The sequence below is a fragment of the Coccinella septempunctata genome, chromosome 1 (assembly GCF_907165205.1).
Source record: "Coccinella septempunctata chromosome 1, icCocSept1.1, whole genome shotgun sequence".
Taxonomy (NCBI): Eukaryota; Metazoa; Arthropoda; class Insecta; order Coleoptera; family Coccinellidae; genus Coccinella; species Coccinella septempunctata.
In genome coordinates this window covers 11,121,623-11,142,004 of record NC_058189.1, presented here as the reverse complement: position 1 = coordinate 11,142,004, position 20,382 = coordinate 11,121,623, and the positions used below count along the sequence as shown (strand labels likewise).

The window sequence follows — 20,382 nt, the reverse complement described above, 5'->3', positions numbered from 1 at the left end:
CAAGAGAAGGCCTGCAGTCACAATTCAGAAAAAAAATTAATGGAATAGAATAAACTTGACACACGCTGCAGATGGCTTATAGTTTGAAATGAAAAAAAAAAGATATTTGGAAAACTATTTAGAAAAAAATTATCTGTGGAATAGCATAATAAAAAAGGTATGTTTCTGGGAAAAAAAATTGACATCGCCCCGGCCGACGCGCGACGTCTGGCGTCTTTATTTTTTTCGTCGATTTTCACGCGCATCTCAAGACAACAAAATGTTTTTGGCCGTTTTCGAGAAAATTGGGGTTATCAAGATAAGTGAATCACCCTGTACAGGGTGGGCAAAATTCGATGGGATTGAATGACAGCTCTGTAAGAGCTAGGGAAAATGGATGGCACGTTTCCTAGATTGTTAATGGACAAAACCGCATCCCTCTATCATCTTTTGTTTTCACGTTATAAGGGAAAACTCATTTTTCGGCTCTTCGTACTGGTGCCTCTCTTTCGTACAGTATCAGTGATATTGAGAAACAAATGTTACATTTTACACTTTTTTATGTAGAATGCAGTGACGTAGTCAAAGATTTTTTTCAGTTCGCCACTTCAGTGATATAGTATGGTAACTTTTAATTTTTAAACATAAACTCCATTTTATTTTCACAAATTCCAGTACCATATTTTTTTCTCATTCAGAGTCTATAATATATGTCGTATCTCTTTCTTCCAATAAAAAAACTCAAAAACTAGTTCGGTCAAGTTGGCAGGTCATTTCAATGATAATATGACAATGAACTTTATGCTCTTATGTTGTGTCAGGTTATGAGAGATTTTGGAGATCACTTTCATTCACGAATACTCGAGAAGAAGCTCGGAAATGAGGATATTATGAGTATTTCCATGACCACTTCATATTTACCAATTTACCTATACTAGTACTGGCACAGCCTTATTTGTAAAAATATTTGAAAAGGCTGTGGTACTAGTATTTAGATTATCTACTAGTTGAAAAGGTTTCGGAAGAAATTCAGTATAATCCAGGTTTACAAAATCTCCTGAAAGTGATTAATTCCAAATTGGAAAATTTTTCTTCCTTTCAAATAGCTGGAATGAAAGTTATCTTCAAAGTCTCTCATATTAGTAATAATAATGAGGTTTATTTTTTGTAACAACAAAGTTGTTAAATTTTTAAAATCTGAACATTAAACCTATAAGGAAATCCACTAAAGGCAAATACTGTGTCATTTAATAACCCGACACAATTTAGGAGCATAAATTTCATTATCATATTATCAATGAAATGACCTGCCAACTAGACCGATCTAGTTTTTGAGTTTTTTAACAGAAGAACAATCAGGGGCACGAAGTATGTTATATATTCTGAATCAGAAAAAAATGGGACTGGAATATTATGTAAGAATAACACGGGGTTTATATTAAAAAAAAAGTTATCACTAAGTATATCACTGAAGTGGCGGACTGAACAAACCTTTGACTCTACATGAAAAATTGTCTGTAGAATATTTGTTTTTCGATCTAACTGATACTTTATGAAATAGAGGCAACAGCCGAAGAGCATAAAATGAGTTTTCATTTATAACTAGAAAATAAAAAGAAGATAGAGGGCTGCGGTTTTGGCTATTAACAATCTTTTGAAAATTCAGATCGGAAACGTGCCATCCATTTTTCCCTATCTCTTACGGTTACAGAGCTGTCAGTTTTCTGGTTTCTAAGAAAAAAATTTCTTTTAAGGTTGCATCTTTAGGGGGCTGTATCTAAGCAGCATGATATTTTTTTTCTCAAATACCGTGACTTTTAGCAAGAAATTTTATGAGACCTTATCTGTTCAAAATTAATCAAGCTATTAAAAATTAACTTTTCAAAGGCATAATATAAATAAGGAAAAAGTTTCTTGCGGAACAAATTTTAGGGGTGACTTCTTCTACCCTTCGCAATTACTGGGGAACATCATCAAATTTTTTTATTGCCTTCTCGCTCTCATAAAATGTCTACTTTATTTCATTTCTGTCAGTTTCTGCTTTCAAAGGAACAATAAATTGTTTTCTAGGTGCCATCTTCAGGAACTGTATCTGAGTAGGTTAATTATTTTTGTTGATCTTCATATCATATCATCAATTAAAATTAACATTTATTTCTTTTAACATGATTTTATATTGTTTTATCGGCTTTTCCACATCATCTTTCCCTCAAATACTCTCCTAATATTAAATTGGTGTCCAAACCGCCGAGTTGCCATTATTCGGCTAGTATCTACTAAATTTGTTGAATATGGAATTCTATTCCATCCGTCTCTAGCGGAAGTCGTATTCGGCGGGCCTTTGCGCAATGACACGGCACCCCAGTATCCCCCTTTAGACGTCGCGGCGCCAGAAGGGCGCGGCACTCGTGGTTGTAACAGTCACTTCCACACTAAAAATAGAACCTTTATTTTGATCGTCTGAAATTCATTAACCGAATCAGTTCATGATTTCGTGTCCGTACTTGCATCGACCGTGAAAATGTTGGATTTGAATGGTAAAGTTGCATTGGTTACCGGCGGAGCTTCAGGTCAAGGAAGAGAGTACTGTAAGGAGTTATTTAAGCAAGGATGTAAGGTAAGACCCTATTCAGGTATGAAAAAATTGTTCAGAATTGATTATAGTGATTTGATGTTAATGTCATTGAGAAAATGAACCAAAAATAGAATATAGGCCTGCCTATTACAATAATTTGTTTGGAAGGTAAGACAACGATATTTTATACATAGAGAAATAAAATAATTCAACCAGTTCAGAAATGAAGTCACTCGAGACAATAGAAGGAATATGAAAATGTAAAAAAATTCTACATATTATAAAAGGCGACATGCAGTTTAGTAATCGAGAACTGACATTGATATCTTTCAAAGCTTGTTTTTCTTTGATGAAGGGAGCAATAAAAAGATTTTATGATTTTCGAGAAAAGTAAGTTGTACCTTTGGTTGAACGAATTAAAATTATTGCTTAGAAATTCAATTCCTCTAAATGAAAATATCCGAATTCACATTATCAGGTTTGTTTTGGTTTCAAAGTGTATCACTATCGGCTGATTATATCTACATGTAGAAAATTAAATGGCTACAATTTTAAAACCATTTTGCTGCCAAACAAAGCTTCGACAGAAACTTGTTTTCATCTGATAAATTATAGTCCATTGTAATTTGCTGTTATTCTGGAAATAATACTCAACAATTATTCATTTAGAATTAGGCAAACTTTGTGTGTATTAATAATAAGAAAGAATATAGAGCTCAGAAGAAAAACTGACCAAACACTTAGGAGTGAAATTTTACTAGTTACCCGATTTCGATTTATAAAACAGAAACCATGAAAGGCTAGGTGTAAAGATTTTCAATAACCAAAAATATGCAACTTCACAATAACTAGATGAAACAACTGATATAATTGCAAGAAAAAGGTATTTCATATCGTTAAATATTGTAAGTATGAGCTGTGCCAATCCTATAAAAAAAAATTAACTTCAGAATAACTAGCTAAATCTGGGACACTACACAACTGTGGATCTTTCGAACAGAATTGTATTCAACCAAAGTACCCAATTTTTCAAATTTCACAGATAGGTATTTTTTAACATTTGAACATCAAATTACTCGAAAATGGCGCATTATACGAGAAACTAAAATGAATGCTTTTATTTTGCAAAAGTCCAAATATTCATTAGATAACTTGGAAGACGTAGGTGATATCTTGTGTTCGAAAAAGATTAATCGAATGAAGGAAAAGATATATCCAGAAATTTATTTCATTCAATGAAACTAAATATAAAATTTTTTATTGTTTTTCAATATCCTGTACCTATCTTTCAAACCTAGCCGATTCGGCAAAAATGGTAAGGGAAAAATGTGTTTTTTTTGACCTCAAGAATACACTGTTGAAATATTTGTACGAGTCAAAGATTCACCCTGTATATTATTATAAGACCTTTAATTGTCATGTTATAAATTATTTCCTCGAATTGAGTATGTCCCCAATAAACTGAAAATATCGAAAATGAAATATTAAATTTTTTGAATTAGAACGTAACTTCAAAATCTTTTACATAGGTATAACATACATGATATTACTGAAATATTCTGGATATTAAAATCTATATCGAGTCGTGGAATTGGCAAAATTCTCCGGATTTTTCTGTATGGCTAGGCATGTACTTGGCATATCATAAATAGTTTTTAAAATTTATTATGTTACCGACAAACTCGAATTAAAGGTAATACGACCGGTACTTGGTTATTCAAAGTAGAACAGATCTATAAGCCTGATTGATGGATTGATTGAAATAGCCCAATAATTCTCACAATAAATTTTTCATTCAACGTCAACAACTGAATAATTGGTAATTCATATAATGAATATAGTTTTTTTTGGCTACAGACGTAAAAATTCTTTTTCGACATTTTTGCAGATATTGAGGTTCAGCAACAAGCAATTTAGTTTCAGTCGATATCACAAGTCAGCTCGTTGTGAAGATCTTTTTTTTTTTGATTTCCCACATGTCATTATTTTTTCTATTTTATCGTTCAAAGATCACATTATTCAACCGAAAGCAACAAGGATAAGTTGACGTTTATCCTTTCATTGAAATTATTTTTTTTTAATTCGAAATAGAAAAAAATAACATGAGAATATGAGTGGATAAAATGCTTTTATTGCTATGGATTGAATAATGCCCTAGGAAAAACCAATCGAAGCGATACATTTCATGTTATTTCATACCTAAATTAGATTATTCTCTGTAAAGTGAAATCATTCGAATCCTAATCGAAATGGAATAAAATTTTGTATACCTACAATACGTGAGTTATAATTCATTTACCTCACATGTTGTATAAATAAATATGATTGATATCTGGGGTATATATATATACTGTGATATGTATTTAAATTGGATAAATAACCCATTTTGTTACATTAACTTCCTGCAATGTGTTTTGATCAATTAGATTTGATGGAGAAAAGCTCTCTCCTAGATAATTTAAAAGGTAAATCAGAGAAATTCAGGATTTCAACAAATTAGAAATTACAGTTTTTCTTTCTCTTAAATTGTTTCTTTTTCTGATTCGGTTGGATTCAAGACTTGTCAAACTCATGATGTACGTTTTCACATTGAAACAATTATACAACAGAAGGATGAGAACCGTTATCTGTGGAATGCAGATGCAGTCCCGAGTTGATATTTTGTTCTCTATAAGATTCATTAAATTTCCTTCGCTTTGTCCTATTCTGAATATCTCATATTTTCAGATGAGGATGAGAACTCATATCTGTGGAGATGCAGTCCCGAGTTGAAAATTTGTTTTCTTAGTTTCATTACATTTCATTTGCTTTGTCCTATTTTGAATATCTCATATTTTCAGATGAGGATGAGATCTGATATCTGTGGATATGCAGTCTCGAGTTGAAATTTTGTTATCTAAGGTTCATCAAATTTAATTCGCTTGTCCTATTTTGATCGTCTCATATGTTCATTCGACTAATCAAATGAATAAGTATATTTTTAATATCTGATAGTTACTGCAAACTTCCTACTTCTTTTTTGAATATTCTAAATAAATTCATGATAGGAGCTATTGTCCTGAAGGAATCATATTATTTGTTCAAATATAACAAATGATTTTTATCGAAATAATTTTGCTTCCTCAATTCTCTCATATAATCGCGGGTTGGCCTTCGGCCGGCCAGCTCCAAGACAACTATTCCACCACGGTCAATACCATATCTCTCATATAAATGCTGCAGCCGGTTAATTCCTTTCCTCTTATTCAGATAAGGATGCCGAAGCGAATAATTAGCGATATACAAGGAGAGATAGACTGATTGCATAGCAAGGATAACGGATTGTAAATTAGGATTTATAATCCTTGATTTCATCATTTCATACTACGACATGCACTCGATTGTACACAGAATAACAGTTTGTTTTGATCCTTGAACTTAGAGCAGTAGGACAAAGATTTTTCTGAGTAAATCTGATACATTCCTCTATCAATTGTATTGGCCGACCATTTTACATTTTTACAAAAAAAATGGGGAACATGCGCTCCATCCTAGAAAGAATATTGATGGTTCAATATAATCCTTGGAGCTGGGACTCTAGAGCTTTCAGTATAAAAAATTTATGTTAGGATATTTTTTCCATTCCTCTGTTTATTTTTGCGATTATGATTTTTTCAATTGAATTGGTGGTCAAATATACATCCACTGAAGAGATAGATCGCTGGGCTTACAAGTATTACATCCTATAATCAGAATAACAATTCAAAAATTTATGTCCTGGGTATAGAATGCTCAGTTCGATCATAAAATCATTTTATACTCGTATTTTCCTTCTTTCATCACCATATTATTTTCGACAGGGGAGGAAAATTCCACGACAAGCAATTCTTTGTCTAGCAGAATTATATCTAGATTCATTATGCTTGGTTCAGTCGAGTGAAACATCATAATATTTTACTCATGTCATCTTCGAGTTGTATCTTCAGTTCCTAATTTCAGTGGTGTGATAGGCGTTCCAACTAGTTCATGATCAATTGATATGTCGGAAATACAAGGTTCTCCAAGGATCTCCTTCCATGCAGGCGTAAACAGGAATGCTCCTTGATTTCTGATTTCATGGTCAGTCAGCTATCATCCTTAACCAATCCTTTCCAATATCCAATGTCTTTATTTTCTAATTCATACGTTGATGGTGTTAGTATTTCAGACACCATATGGTATTGGTATTTCTACCATCCAGCACTCTAGGAAGATATATCCTTTGTATTAAGGAGTAAGCATGCAGGCTTCGATTCATATTCATCACTTTTCTTGTGAATCTGTCGATCTTGACAGTGCCTTTACAACATATGTAAGTTGAATACATACTCAACAGCCAGCTCTTCTTTCATTTCAGGTCTCTATTTGTGATATCAACACTGATGAAGGGGAAGAACTGTTGCATCAGTTATCCAAGATAGCTAGGGATAGAGTGATATTTTGTCCATGTGACGTCACTGATTATCCTCAGTTTGAAGGTAAGTGATTATACTCTCATTTCATTGTAGGTTTAATTTGATACATATACAAATTTGTCGACTTTTATATCAAGATATCACTTTTCCAGAATATTGAACTTCATCGTAAGAGTTTTCACATATCGTATTGTACTATAGTATCTTTTGGAAAGATTGTAACACCGCAGTTTGAATTACTCTGTGCTGCCCCTTACCAAGGTGTTTCGAACTCAAAATCATAGAATTTCAAAATTGACTCCTACTGCAATATTACAATCATTGCTGATGAGTACTTAATCACTTTGTATAATTATATCATAAAACTCATATACCTTTAGATTGATAGCTTCATCCAATCAGCATTACGAGATTTTTGGTTAGAAGGGTTGAGAAATCATGTCCAAATAAAAGATATTTAGGTACTATTATTTTAGCTATTTTAGTTATGCCTATTTCTATCCTATTCATTTCATGATTATCAAAGAGTTTTTAAGTAGGTTAATCAAAAAGATTTATCAGCATTCAAATATGGAAATCTTCTCTTTGAAGTTTTCCCTCAAATGAATGAATAACTCATCTGCTTTAAATTTTCGTGCTACTGAACATGGCTTCTGGAAGCTAAGAGAACAAGTTTGGTTCAATGAATTCTAATGTGTTCTTTCAGAGGCTTTTCAGACAACGATATCCAAACTTGGGGGAGTGGATATCGTGGTTAACAACGCATCAATTATGAATGATAGGCTGTGGGAATTGGAAGTTGATGTGAATCTGGTGAGTTAATTTTACATTGCCAAATTTCAAATAAAACTTCACGATGTTTAATAAGGTATATCAAACCGAATTCTCATGCGAATAATTATCAAGGAAAACTCTGTCACCTGTCAATTTTTAATTTCAAAAGCAATTTAATTAATTAAAAAAAGAGTTTTAGATAAAACTTTCCTCTTCTTAAGTAGAGCATCTCCTGAAATTATTTAGAACTATACAAAGTGTTTCGTTTCTTCTGCACAGCTACCAACTTCGATATTTTAAATGGAACATCTTATATATTTTTACATTTTTGAATTCCTTGTTAAATTTGAATAAAAGTTCATTTATTTATTTAAATTAACGTGTCTCGACAGCTAAGGTCATTGACACAGGCTCACATTGAAAGTAGTCAATAAAGATTCAAATAATAAAGTACAGTTCATTATCTTTGAGAAATCGTATCGTTGCTTCGATCTGGGTGAACTTAGTACATCATGCAGGCGCTCTTTGATGCCATATCGTCGGAGTGCATCTCCATAGTGTGGGCATAAAGTTATTAGATGTTTCACAGTCAGACGTTCATCAGGGCAGTGTTCACAGTTGGGAGCGTTTCCTGAAGACACAAGAAAGCCGTGGGTTAGCTTTGTGTGTGTCCCATTTCTTCTCGCCACTATTTTATCCTGTCTCTTCATATTCAACTTTATGGGGTCGTGTACCATTGGTTGGATAGCGTGCAGTTTTTCATCAGTTGCATCCCATTGAGCCTGCCAGGCATGAAGAGCTTCCGAATATAAGTTTGATAACACAACTATGTCTGAATTCTCAACGGTTTTCGAGAAATTTGACTTTTAATAATATTTTGACAGTTTGAGGTACTTATATAAAGGACTATAGTTCCGTCCCTATTCTGTGTAATTGATTCGAATTTGAACTGTGTCTAGTCAATAAATGATACACTAAAAATTTTCCTTGTAAATAACCATATTATATTCAGGGTCCACGAAAACGTAGATCCATTATCAAAACAGAAATTCATCGAAATCTTCATTTTTTTAAATGACAACCCATCTTTTTTCTGTTAATTATTTAAAATTTTTTTGTTAGCTTATAGTTGTTTTAAATAATGAACTGAAAAAAATATGGGGTTCGAATTTGATCTCAGAAGTTCTCCCCCTGGAATCAAAAATCTACATGTCCCAGCGTTATTTTTTTATAATTCGTTTCTGCCAAACAACAGGCGAGCCGCTTTGTTTTGTTCTTAATGGCCCATTCTCTATTTATCTACCTCTTTTTAATGTTGTTATTTTAATGTAATCTTATGCCTTTGAGTACATATTGAAATTACAAAAAGCATTTTGAATGACTCCAACAAGCTGTATAAAGATGAGAATGAGAATGATGTGTTGTTTTTATAATGTATATCTGTTTTTTCATTTATACAGTGTATTGTATTCATTTTTTGACAAGTCATGAAATTTATTTTATGACAAGATCTCATTCAATTTACTCTATGAAATAAATAATAAGGATAATAAGAATATTTTTAATTTTCAGAATGGTGTAATTCGGGGACTACTTCTTGCATATCGTTTTATGGGCAAAGACAGAGGAGGCCCAGGAGGTGTTGTAGTTAATGTAGGTTCTAGCAGCTGCGTTAACCATTTAGTGTCATTACCTGTGTTCACCGCTACCAAACACGCTGTGGCAGCTCTAACACGATCCTATGGTGACCCATATCATGAAAAACTGACAGGAGTTAAGGTTGTTGCAATATGCTCGCCTCCTTCTGATACAGTACTCACAGAGGATCCTAGAAAGAGGATAATCAGTGGCGAATACGAACAAGCCTGGCAGAAGGATATAAGTAACATTACTCCAACAAAGTGAGTTCAGTGGATTTTTTTTCTTTTATGATGGAGCTTTATTTATACAGTCTTTGACTCGTACAAATATTTTAACAGTAGATTCTTGAGGTTGAAAGAAACACCTTTTTTTCTTACCATTTTTTCCGAGTCGGCTCGGTTTAAAAGATACAGGTTGTTAAAAAACCATAAAAAATGTTATTTCACAGACGGTTTCATCTAGTGAAATGAATTTTGGAATATAGTTTCTCATTTACTTATTTGATGAATCTTTTTCGAACACAATAAATCACCCACGTCTTCCAGTTTTCTCATTATGACCATTTCGTACCATAAAAGATTCTTGAGGAAAAAAAGAACACTTTTCATAATTTTTTCCGATTCGGCCTTGATAAAAAATATAGCCATTTAAGTTTTCATGATGAGCTCTGCCACCCCCGAAAAACAAAATTACCTTCAGAGTAAGATGTCTAAAATACTGGTGTGTGCATAAGATGTCTAAAACTCTGGTGTATTCACTGATTCGATTTTGTTTTTAATTTCGTGGGGATATGTTGTATCTATAAGCGATTATTGGTGTGTGAAAATATATTAGTTTCGAGAAAGGGGTGTAGAACATTCATTACACCAGTGTTTTAGACATCTTATGTGTGCACTTGTCACTTTTTGGAAGCATCAACATTTCAGAAAATCGGGGATATGGGATCAGTTTCGTGGCGGCGCCACCATGTCATTTGCTTCATTCTATCCTTGTTCTACCAAAGGAAGTCCATGGATACTCTCTCGTTTTATTTTGTTTTGCGTTGATATCGAATGTCGATCAACGAGTGAAAAAAATGAACTGGCAATACATATGATTTTAATAAAACACAGTTGATTGATCAAATATCCAATATATTCAGTTGACGGAAAGGGAATTTTCACTATATCTACTCAGAAAGAATATTTGAAGTAACAGACTCGAATAGATTTACATATGTATTTTTGATTCTCAATACTTGCTCACAATTCGTGTATTTCCAATACAGTTTCTTTGAAATGAAATGAAAATTGCTAAAGTTTCCAAACTTAGCTATATCGGTACCGAATGTTCGTTCATTTGATTTGGTTCTGCTTCAAATTCCAACAACATCGAATTCTTAGCTGTAGTTCTTGATTGTCCATACAGAAAACTGAACTTACTGAACGACATGTTGAAAAATTTAATGTTCTACACCCCTTTCTCGAAAATACATTTTCACATACCAATAATCGCTTATAAATACACATATTCGTACGTCGTACGAAAGTATTCAAATTATTTTCAAATATCAAATGACAATGCTCTGTCAAATTCTAAGCAGCGCTACCTACAGTGGGAAAAACGAAACTGATCCCATATCCCCACGAAATTAAAAACAAAATCGAATCAGTGAATACACCTGAGTCTTACTTCAGAGCATAGACATATAAACATGGACTGTGCCTTCCCTTTTTATCTATGCATGAAATACGGTCAAAAAAAGTGACAGAGAGAAACGCACGTCGGGAATGCAGTTGTCTTTTTCTAGAATTTTGATTGGTCCACACTCACCTCTATGTGAACAAAAAAGAGACAGGTAAATTCCCGACGATCATTTCTCTCTTTCTATAAAAAAGACATTTTCATGCTGACATTGCTCAGTCCATGTCTCTATGTCTATGCTTCAGAGTAACTAGCTAAATTTGTGAACCTACACATCTGTGGATCTTTTAAAGAGTTCACAGATTCACAGATATTCTTCGTTTTTGAACATCAAATTAGGTACTTGAAAACGGTGCATTATACGAGAAAATACTTTTATTTTACAAAACGTTAGAATATTGAATGGATAGCATCCAACTTAGTTTCAAGTTCTTTGAATTTTTACTATTTTTATGGTAGGTAATGGTCATAATGTGTTCGAAAAAGATTAATCAAATAAATGAAAAACTGTATTCCGAAATTCATTTTATGCTATAAAACCATTTGTGATATAGAATGGAAAATGAATATATTTTATGGGTTTTCAACAGCTTGTATTGTTTTAAACCGAGCCGATTCCAAAAAAAAGGTAAAGGAAAAAAGTATTTCCTTTGACCTCAAGAATCTACTGCTAAAATATTTGTACGAGTCAAAGACTCACCCTGTATATCCAGAAATACGATAGTGGTGAACGCTACTGTTCAGTGTGAGTCAATGTAACTCTTAGAAATTTTGAACTAGGAGAATGATTCAAACTTTTGCGGAAGCTTAAATTATTTTCGACTTCATAGGGTGGTCTGAAACTGGTAAAACACCACACCAGCCTGCTTTTTCATAAAATCAGTTTTTGTAACTAGAATAATGGAGTAAGATTGGTACACTCGGAATGTCTTGTCAAAACGACATTGCCACAACCCTTATTTTATCAACTTTTTTTTATTTACGCTGCAAAAATGCCGAAAGTACTTCCTAAAACAAAAAGTTTCAGGAAGTGAAATTCTTTAGGGTTTTCACTGCCAGACTTTGAAACAAAATCAATTAAAAAATTGAAATAATCGATTTGCTCCTGCGTGAATTCTTCCACTAATTTGCTCCTTTATCAGACGAATTCTTAAAAATTTTCAGAATTGTAGTCAATTGTGTTGATAAATGTCAATTGACAAACTACGATTTTGAAGAATTTTTAATTGATTTTGTTCCAGAGACTGATAGTGATAGTGAAAACCCTAAAGAATTTCATAAAATTTCAGGAAGTACTATTTTGAATAGAAATCTGCTCATTCTGATCCTTTTAATAGTAACCCTGAGCAGGGGCGTTTAAAGGAGGGGGCAAGGGTCCTGGACCACCCCTTCCCCCGAAAAATTAATATTTAGGAAATGAATTGAGTGACCTGAACTGTATAAATCTATAAATGAACCTTTCTACGTAGCCCAAAATTTCTAATAGTTATCGACCGCTCGACCACATTTTGCTCACCCTGTATATTTTTAATCTGTGAATCTAGTGTTAGTGTTGTACTAGCTTTCTTTTGAAATTATTGCATGCACTCAGTGTGTAACAGTTTTATCAAAAATCTGCTACAAGGTAGATAAGATTTGCTTCGGTAAAACTAGAGTTAGATCTTTTTAATTATTGTAGTGGTTCCAAAATAGGGTTGCCAATGGGATTCTTGCTATACCTATATGTATATGTTTTAACACAGAAAATCGACAACTTTCCAAATTTACCAGCCAACGTGAAGAATTTTTCTGAACGCTCTTAAATTTATAGGAAAATCAGCTGTATCAGCATTTTGTGTGCATGACTCAGTTTTTTAGTATTACACTGAATGAGTAAGCTCTAAATTGCATGATCTGATTTTTTGTGTTTGAGATCGCCTCATTGGAAAAAATAAAATTTTTAATATTTTTCAGGTCAGATTACTTAGCGAGGGCTTTAGCAGAAATTATACAAAAAGTTCCTAGCGGTACAAGTTGGCTGGTTGAAGGTACCAATCCACCAAAAGAAATAAAAGTATTTCTTTAAGGATGATAAACAATCAGACTGATATCACATACCTACCTATTTGCCAAGCGTCGAAACAAATATTTTATACATGTGGAGAAACAACATTCTGATGGAAATTTTTATACAATATCAGCTAAGGAGGTACAAAGCTACAAAAAAATTTAAAAACTCAAAAGAGACTTTGGACTACATCAAGGAACTCGGAAGAATGATCCCAGAGAGACCAGTAGTAGTTCTGTTTCGAAATATAAGCGATGTCTATTTTATTGTTATAGTGAAATACTTCCTGTGAGCTTTGATTTTGCGTTTGAAATTAAAATATTATAAGTGAAATGCATGTGATATTGAAAGATTTGGCGGAAAAGAGGCTGAAAATCTGTGAAAACAACCAGTGAAAAATATCTTGTATATCTTCCAACTGATTATTTGTCTGGATGATTGTTTCATGAAACTTTCGAAATTTATTAGGAGTAAAATAATTCCTGCAGGACGTATGGAAGGAAAATTGTATGATCCATTTTCACTCATCCGTTCTTTCATTACTTGGAATGTAAGATCATCGCTTGTCTGTTGATTTTCTAATTATCCCTGTATCAGGAATAGATTCAAGCATTTAGTGTACCTATTTCTTGATTAAAAAATAATTCTCAACCGAGAATCTATGAGATACATTTATTTTTCACTGTTCGTTTCGTTGTAGAAATATTGCAATTTTGCTTCCTGCAAATTTTGGCTAAACCAAATTGCTTCCGCTTAAGTTATGTTTGGATCTAATTGAGCAGATATTTTATCTATCAAATTTTAATATAGGACATATTATTATGGGAGATAAATGAACGTTTTTATTCATTTGGAAGAATGTGTTATTAATAATAATTTTTAAAATGAAAATCAGAATATCATTTATTGAAAAATATTTGTGATTTGAGAAGGAGAATAAATTTTCATTTATGTGATTTCATATGGAGTTTTTCATATTTTTCGCTATAATTTAAATCGAAAAGAGCGAAAATATTGACATTTCATTATGTGTACGACACCAAATTCGACCTAATTTGGGTATAAAAAAAAAACAGATAAGCCACTTGTTCTTGTAACAGTAGCAAAACTCAATCTAAATTGAATAAAAAAGTGGATGTGCAATGTTGAGACCATCGATCTCAGAATCGACAAGATTTTGCAAATCAAGGATGTCAAGAAAACTATGGATTTTGGTAAAAATTAAAAAAATGAATTTGGAACTAGGCTTATTTATCGAAAGACTGATGACTAGTGACCAGTGGAATCACCACAGTTGAAAATTTGTAGGTATAGGAGTTCATCTGGAATGATAGATTCTTATACAGAATTGGTGCAGCTGATTTCGGCTTTTTCGTAATTGTCTGTAATTTTGGGTCTCTTTTAGGAATATTCTGTTTGTCTGATATGACCATTTTTTCAACACTTTCTGTTTTCGTTAGAGCAGAAAAAATTTGCCTGAGAAAAAGTGCGTTGTTATCAAGTCTGCGAGAAATATGAATTGATGAATCACTGTGTATCACTTGAAATAGTTATATATCTACCAAGGACGAAAAACTGTCTATTCGCGTTGCAAAACAGCGATACGCCCTCTGGTGGCAGCCAGAGTAACCCCAATACGGCTGTAACCATAGAAATCGGGCCCTAGAAGCACCTTATATAGATAGAAGGTAATATATATACAGTTAATTAAATTCACTAAGCGAAAAGTCCTTATATTCAATTTCATTATACACTCTATAAACAACAAAAGATGCATTCAAACTCAACAATGAAAAAAAGGTTAAGTTTAATTATGAAAACATTTATAGTAATGTAACTGCTCACCCTAGCGATGCGATATTATTCTGCTTACTGTGACTATATACAGGGTCTTTCACGAGGAACCTCACCCATATTTATACGGGAAACTACTGAACGTATTTTCATGAAATTCAGCACTTATAAGTATTCACGATGCTGATGAAATCTAAAATATTTTCAAGGCATGAGCACCTCCGGTTTTTCCGGAAATGACGTCAACTTCCGTTTTTCAAATTAGAACACCATTTTTTTATTGCAGAAATAAATTCCTTAGAAAATTTCAAGTTATTTTGATGTAACATTTTTCAGTTTTGGTTGGAAAATTCTCTCTGAGCGGAAAAATTCGAAAAAAAATCGAAAATAGAGCTCCGCTGAAACAAGAATAACTTCGAGGTTTTTGGATGGAAAATTTTCATTTTTGGGATTTTTCAAGATGTAAGATTGATGTATGCACTTTAAAAATCGAAATCGCGATTCATGATACAGGGGGTGAAAAAATCGCTTTCAAAGTTAGGGATGACAAAATCGTGAAAAATCAATTTTTTCAAATCAGAACCCCATTTTTTTATGGCAGATATTGAATCTACGTTAAAAAATAATGTGAGTGTATGCATCACACCCTTGCCCTAAAGTGGATATTTTCTGAGTTATTGACAAAAAACTGTTTTTCGTCTTGAATTTTCAGCTATTTCTTTTCCCTTCACGCCAAAAAGATGAAATTTTCAGGAAATGTTACTTAAACCATGTTTTAGATTTTACTACCCTAATATGCAAGAGAAAAAAGTTACAGGTTGTTCCTAAATAGATGGCGAATTTTGATTCGAATTTGTATCGGAAACCTCTTTATTTCAACTAATCGGCAATCGGTTTTCTCTCCAGTGATAAATAAATAACTCCTTATGAACCATATGCAAAAACTTGCCATGTTTTACATTCTTTTTTTTTAATGATAGATATCATTAATTACACAAAATGCTACTGAATAAAGAGGAATTTGGCAGATGTAATTAATGATATCTATCATTAAAAAAAAAGAATGTAAAACATGGCAAGTTTTTGCATATGGTTCATAAGGAATTATTTATTTATCACTGGAGAGAAAACCGATGGCCGATTAGTTGAAATAAAGAGGTTTCCGATACAAATTCGAATCAAAATTCGCCATCTATTTAGGAACAACCTGTAACTTTTTTCTCTTGCATATTAGGGTAGTAAAATCTAAAACATGGTTTAAGTAACATTTCCTGAAAATTTCATCTTTTTGGCGTGAAGGGAAAAGAAATAGCTGAAAATTCAAGACGAAAAACAGTTTTTTGTCAATAACTCAGAAAATATCCACTTTAGGGCAAGGGTGTGATGCATACACTCACATTATTTTTTAACGTAGATTCAATATCTGCCATAAAAAAAATGGGGTTCTGATTTGAAAAAATTGATTTTTCACGATTTTGTCATCCCTAACTTTGAAAGCGATTTTTTCACCCCCTGTATCATGAATCGCGATTTCGATTTTTAAAGTGCATACATCAATCTTACATCTTGAAAAATCCCAAAAATGAAAATTTTCCATCCAAAAACCTCGAAGTTATTCTTGTTTCAGCGGAGCTCTATTTTCGATTTTTTTTCGAATTTTCCCGCTCAGAGAGAATTTTCCAACCAAAACTGAAAAATGTTACATCAAAATAACTTGAAATTTTCTAAGGAATTTATTTCTGCAATAAAAAAATGTTGTTCTAATTTGAAAAACGGAAGTTGACGTCATTTCCGGAAAAACCGGAGGTGCTCATGCCTTGAAAATATTTTAGATTTCATCAGCATCGTGAATACTTATAAGTGCTGAATTTCATGAAAATACGTTCAGTAGTTTCCCGTATAAATATGGGTGAGGTTCCTCGTGAAAGACCCTGTATAGTCATTGTAATTTTGCTACGCGTATTATAGTCGAGCCTGCAAATTCATGGCCTCGGCTGCGGCTCAGCTAGTAAGCAGGTGAGACAATAGACAGTTTTTGGCCGAGGTGCATATTGCATTCGACTTCACATACGTTCATGATAGCAAGTACTAACCTGTTTGCTGGTCTCGGTTACGACGCCGTAGTTGCCAATTCCTTCCTAATTATTTTATAAACACTACAATTCACACCAATAGGGAATACTCCTTCTGAAAGTGATGTATTTTTCATGAAATATCTTTGAAACGTCCCATTTTGAAATAACCGTTTCAATCGTTTCCAAAAAAAAAAAAAATTTTAAGTACTTAAAAATGAAAAATAACAATGGGTATTTAAAATTTAAAGCGTTTCGTTTCAATTGCACTAGTTGGCAACATCGACTGAAATATGCGTTGATAATAATAATTAAAGGACAACAAATATACTATCTTGATGAGATAGACAAAGATGGCTGTCTATGAAGTCTGCGACGAACGAGGAAGGTGGTAAAATTTTATGAGATTTTTATGGCCGGTTGCTGTTAAGGCTCGCCAGTGAGTACGCGCCTTATGATGGCTGTGAATCAACAGCTGTTATTTTATAAACAAGCCATTGTTCCTTTCTTTTTCTAGTAGGCGCTGTTGCCAAATCGTAAACTTGAAACGAAGCTATTTAAATTTTAAAACCTCATATTTGAAGAATGATTTCGAATAGTTTCCGCGGTGCATTTAAAAAATTCATGAATGAAACTCATAATTTTTCAGTTTAAACTTGCATTTGCTGTGATCACCCAAATTGAGGAGAATTCCCCATTAAACCACCTTCTCAATTCACTAGTGAATTCTGCCGATTACATAAAGAATTAATTTCACAACAGCAAATGACGTTTTTATCATAGTCTTACTTTGCCGTATCATATTTACTATTTACGTGACTACAGCAGACGAAAAGAGTTGACTTACGAAAAGTATGGGTGCGGACGAAAAATACGTATTGTTAAATGTAAAATAATAAAATTTAGGTTCGACATCCCAAAACGCTTTCAATTAGAAATCTAAAGTGCATAATTTACTAAGCTAATCAATATGTAGAGTAATTTCGGGTAATATGGCACACCATAAGCCTTTTTGGAAATAAAGTATGAAATTTATAAGATCGAACAATCTTTATTCGATGAATCTCTTCTCTGAACTTAAAAGTAAACAACAATGATAAATTAAAGCTAATTAACATCAAAACATAACTCACACAACCCTTCTTGTCAAAATTGAATATTCGTTAGAATTTAAACAAGGTAGGTCAATATGGCCCAGGCTTGGGCCCAGGCCATTGTAAAGTGGGTTTTCTTACGGCTTACGTTTTCTCGGCTTGTAGATCTTCTTTAAATGCCAAATATCTTAAAGTTGGTCGGGGTACATTGTACAGTTTGGTAGTTTTCAGCCTTTCAATTAACCCATTTTCTTCTTTTCGCTTTTTTCATGAACTCCTTGCACCAAGTTTGTCGTTTCCCTTCTGCAACGGGTTTTCTTGGAGCAGTCTTGGGAGAAAAAAATAAATAACTATTTAGAAAGACCAGATAACGGGTGCATGGACAATATAGTCTGGTAGTATATATAAGCCACCTACATAGTGGGCCATAATGTCCGCAGGGTACTTTTCTGATCATAAAGAATATAACCTAAGAATTTGAGGACAATTCCTTCAGAAAATGCCATTACAATATAGTCGTATAGATTACCTACATAACTATGCAACCGCAATATAAAAAACGATAATTCATAACGAGAGAGAATAAGTTGAACTTATCTAAAAAATAAGATCTCTTATATCACAGACTCACAGATTTCACACATGCGCACTCGGTGCGACAAAGGGATCAACTGAGACGGTCAAATGAAGAGCCTAGAGTCTAGGCATGGGCAAACTTTTTGAGGGGAAGGCCAGATAAAATGAAAAAATACCTAGGCGGGCCAAAAAAAAAAAATGAAAAATACACATTTTTACAAGTGATTAACTATATTTCGATTTTTACATCAAACATGACTTACATCCTAGAAAAGTAAAAAAAAAATTACGAAAATTAATTATTGTTCGGTAGGAAACGAAGGATTATGGGAAAAATGAAACTGTGATTGAGCTTCTAAGAATTCTGGTAGAAGTTGGCAGTGATGATGCTAAAAGCTGGTCACTAAAGGTGCCAACAGATTACTCTGACGTGACGTGGGCCCAAGTCATAATGCGCATGATTCAAAAATCTAACATAGGATTTTGTGCGGAAGCGTTAAATTAGTCAGACGTGACGTTGACACGTGTATTTTCACATTCCCATATTGAACGCTTCCTGTTCACATAATAATATGCAGTTGTTCCCGAGATATTATGATTATTCATTAAATATGCCTACGATACCAGATTTCGCCCGTCATATTTGGTGCTCCTGCCTCTAGTAGTAATGTTGTAAATATTGGTACAAGGTACTTTGAAGGACGTGATTGTTTGTTTCTTGAAATTTTTGAAAAATTTGTGATATTTTTATTGCTCTCATCAATGCAAATCAAAAGGACAAAAATACGAATTACACAGACGTTGACAACGAACCAAACGATAATTTAAATGCTTGATTCGTTACTAACCACCGCGAGCATAATATCATCATCCGAGTAACCGTGCTGTTGACTGCTATAACTCGAGGTCCCAAGACTCCCAAGCAAATCCAAAATAATTTAGTTTAGAATTGAGAGAACTAGGACACTACACCTATGCTTAGTTGCGCGCAAACTTTGCTAAACTAAAATTAATGGAAATCCAATAATTAGTTCTTAAAGCTCAAAAATTTTAATTTAAAAGGAAACCGTTACTTAATCGATTCAAACTACGCAGAATCGAATAATTGAATAAATTTTCGTGTATTATTCACACTTGAATACTGCCTTCATGTTTGGAGCTCAGCAACAAGAGCCGTTCGTTGCAACTTTTGGATTCCATGCATCATTATTTGTGTTCTGTGATGCAGTCGTTGGAACATCGAAGGAGATTTGGCGACTTTTGCTTTTTCTGTGGATGCTATCAAAGTCGATTATCTGCGCAGTTACAAGAAATAATGCCAGCCGCCGCCAGACGCACACGCAGTACTAAGGCTGAACCTCGAGCACAACTCTATGCAATTTGAATAACAAATTGGTGGTCGTCTTTGAGGTATAATCTTCTACATTTTAAGATGGTTATAAACAGGACGCAACTTACGCTTTGAGGCAACTATAGGTATTAGGTGACATTGGTTTCCCTTATCTCAGGTGGTCAAACTTAGAAAACAAAAATACTGGTGATTATTTCAAGATCTTGACGCGGGCCGGATTCGACTTTCACGTGGGCCGGACCTGGCCCGCGGGCCGTACTTTGCCCATGCTTAGCCTAGACGATATGAAGGTTACGTTGGTTAGTTTTGGAAAAATCGGTACAGGCCATATTGGCCGCATAGGCCATATTACCCGAAACTACT

The 20,382-nt window shown here is 33.4% G+C and overlaps 1 protein-coding gene across 1 annotated transcript; it reads left to right on the top strand.

Moving 5' to 3' along the window:
- Positions 1-2,318: 2,318 nt before the first annotated feature.
- Positions 2,319-13,582, top strand: LOC123321729 (15-hydroxyprostaglandin dehydrogenase [NAD(+)]-like). The gene is made up of 5 exons (XM_044909465.1): positions 2,319-2,596; positions 6,930-7,050; positions 7,694-7,800; positions 9,334-9,662; positions 13,039-13,582. Exons 1-5 carry the CDS (start codon positions 2,501-2,503, stop codon positions 13,148-13,150), a joined length of 765 nt encoding a protein of 254 aa, XP_044765400.1. The 5' UTR covers positions 2,319-2,500; the 3' UTR covers positions 13,151-13,582.
- The last annotated feature ends 6,800 nt before the right edge of the window (positions 13,583-20,382 follow it).

Excerpts from the sequence above, each read along its gene's own strand:
- LOC123321729 (XM_044909465.1), top strand. The coding sequence starts at position 2,501 with ATGTTGGATTTGAATGGTAAAGTTGCATTGGTTACCGGCGGAGCTTCA. Across the intron at positions 2,597-6,929 it reads TATTTAAGCAAGGATGTAAG|GTCTCTATTTGTGATATCAA; the intron begins GTAAGACCCTAT and ends CTTTCATTTCAG. Across the intron at positions 9,663-13,038 it reads AGTAACATTACTCCAACAAA|GTCAGATTACTTAGCGAGGG; the intron begins GTGAGTTCAGTG and ends AATATTTTTCAG.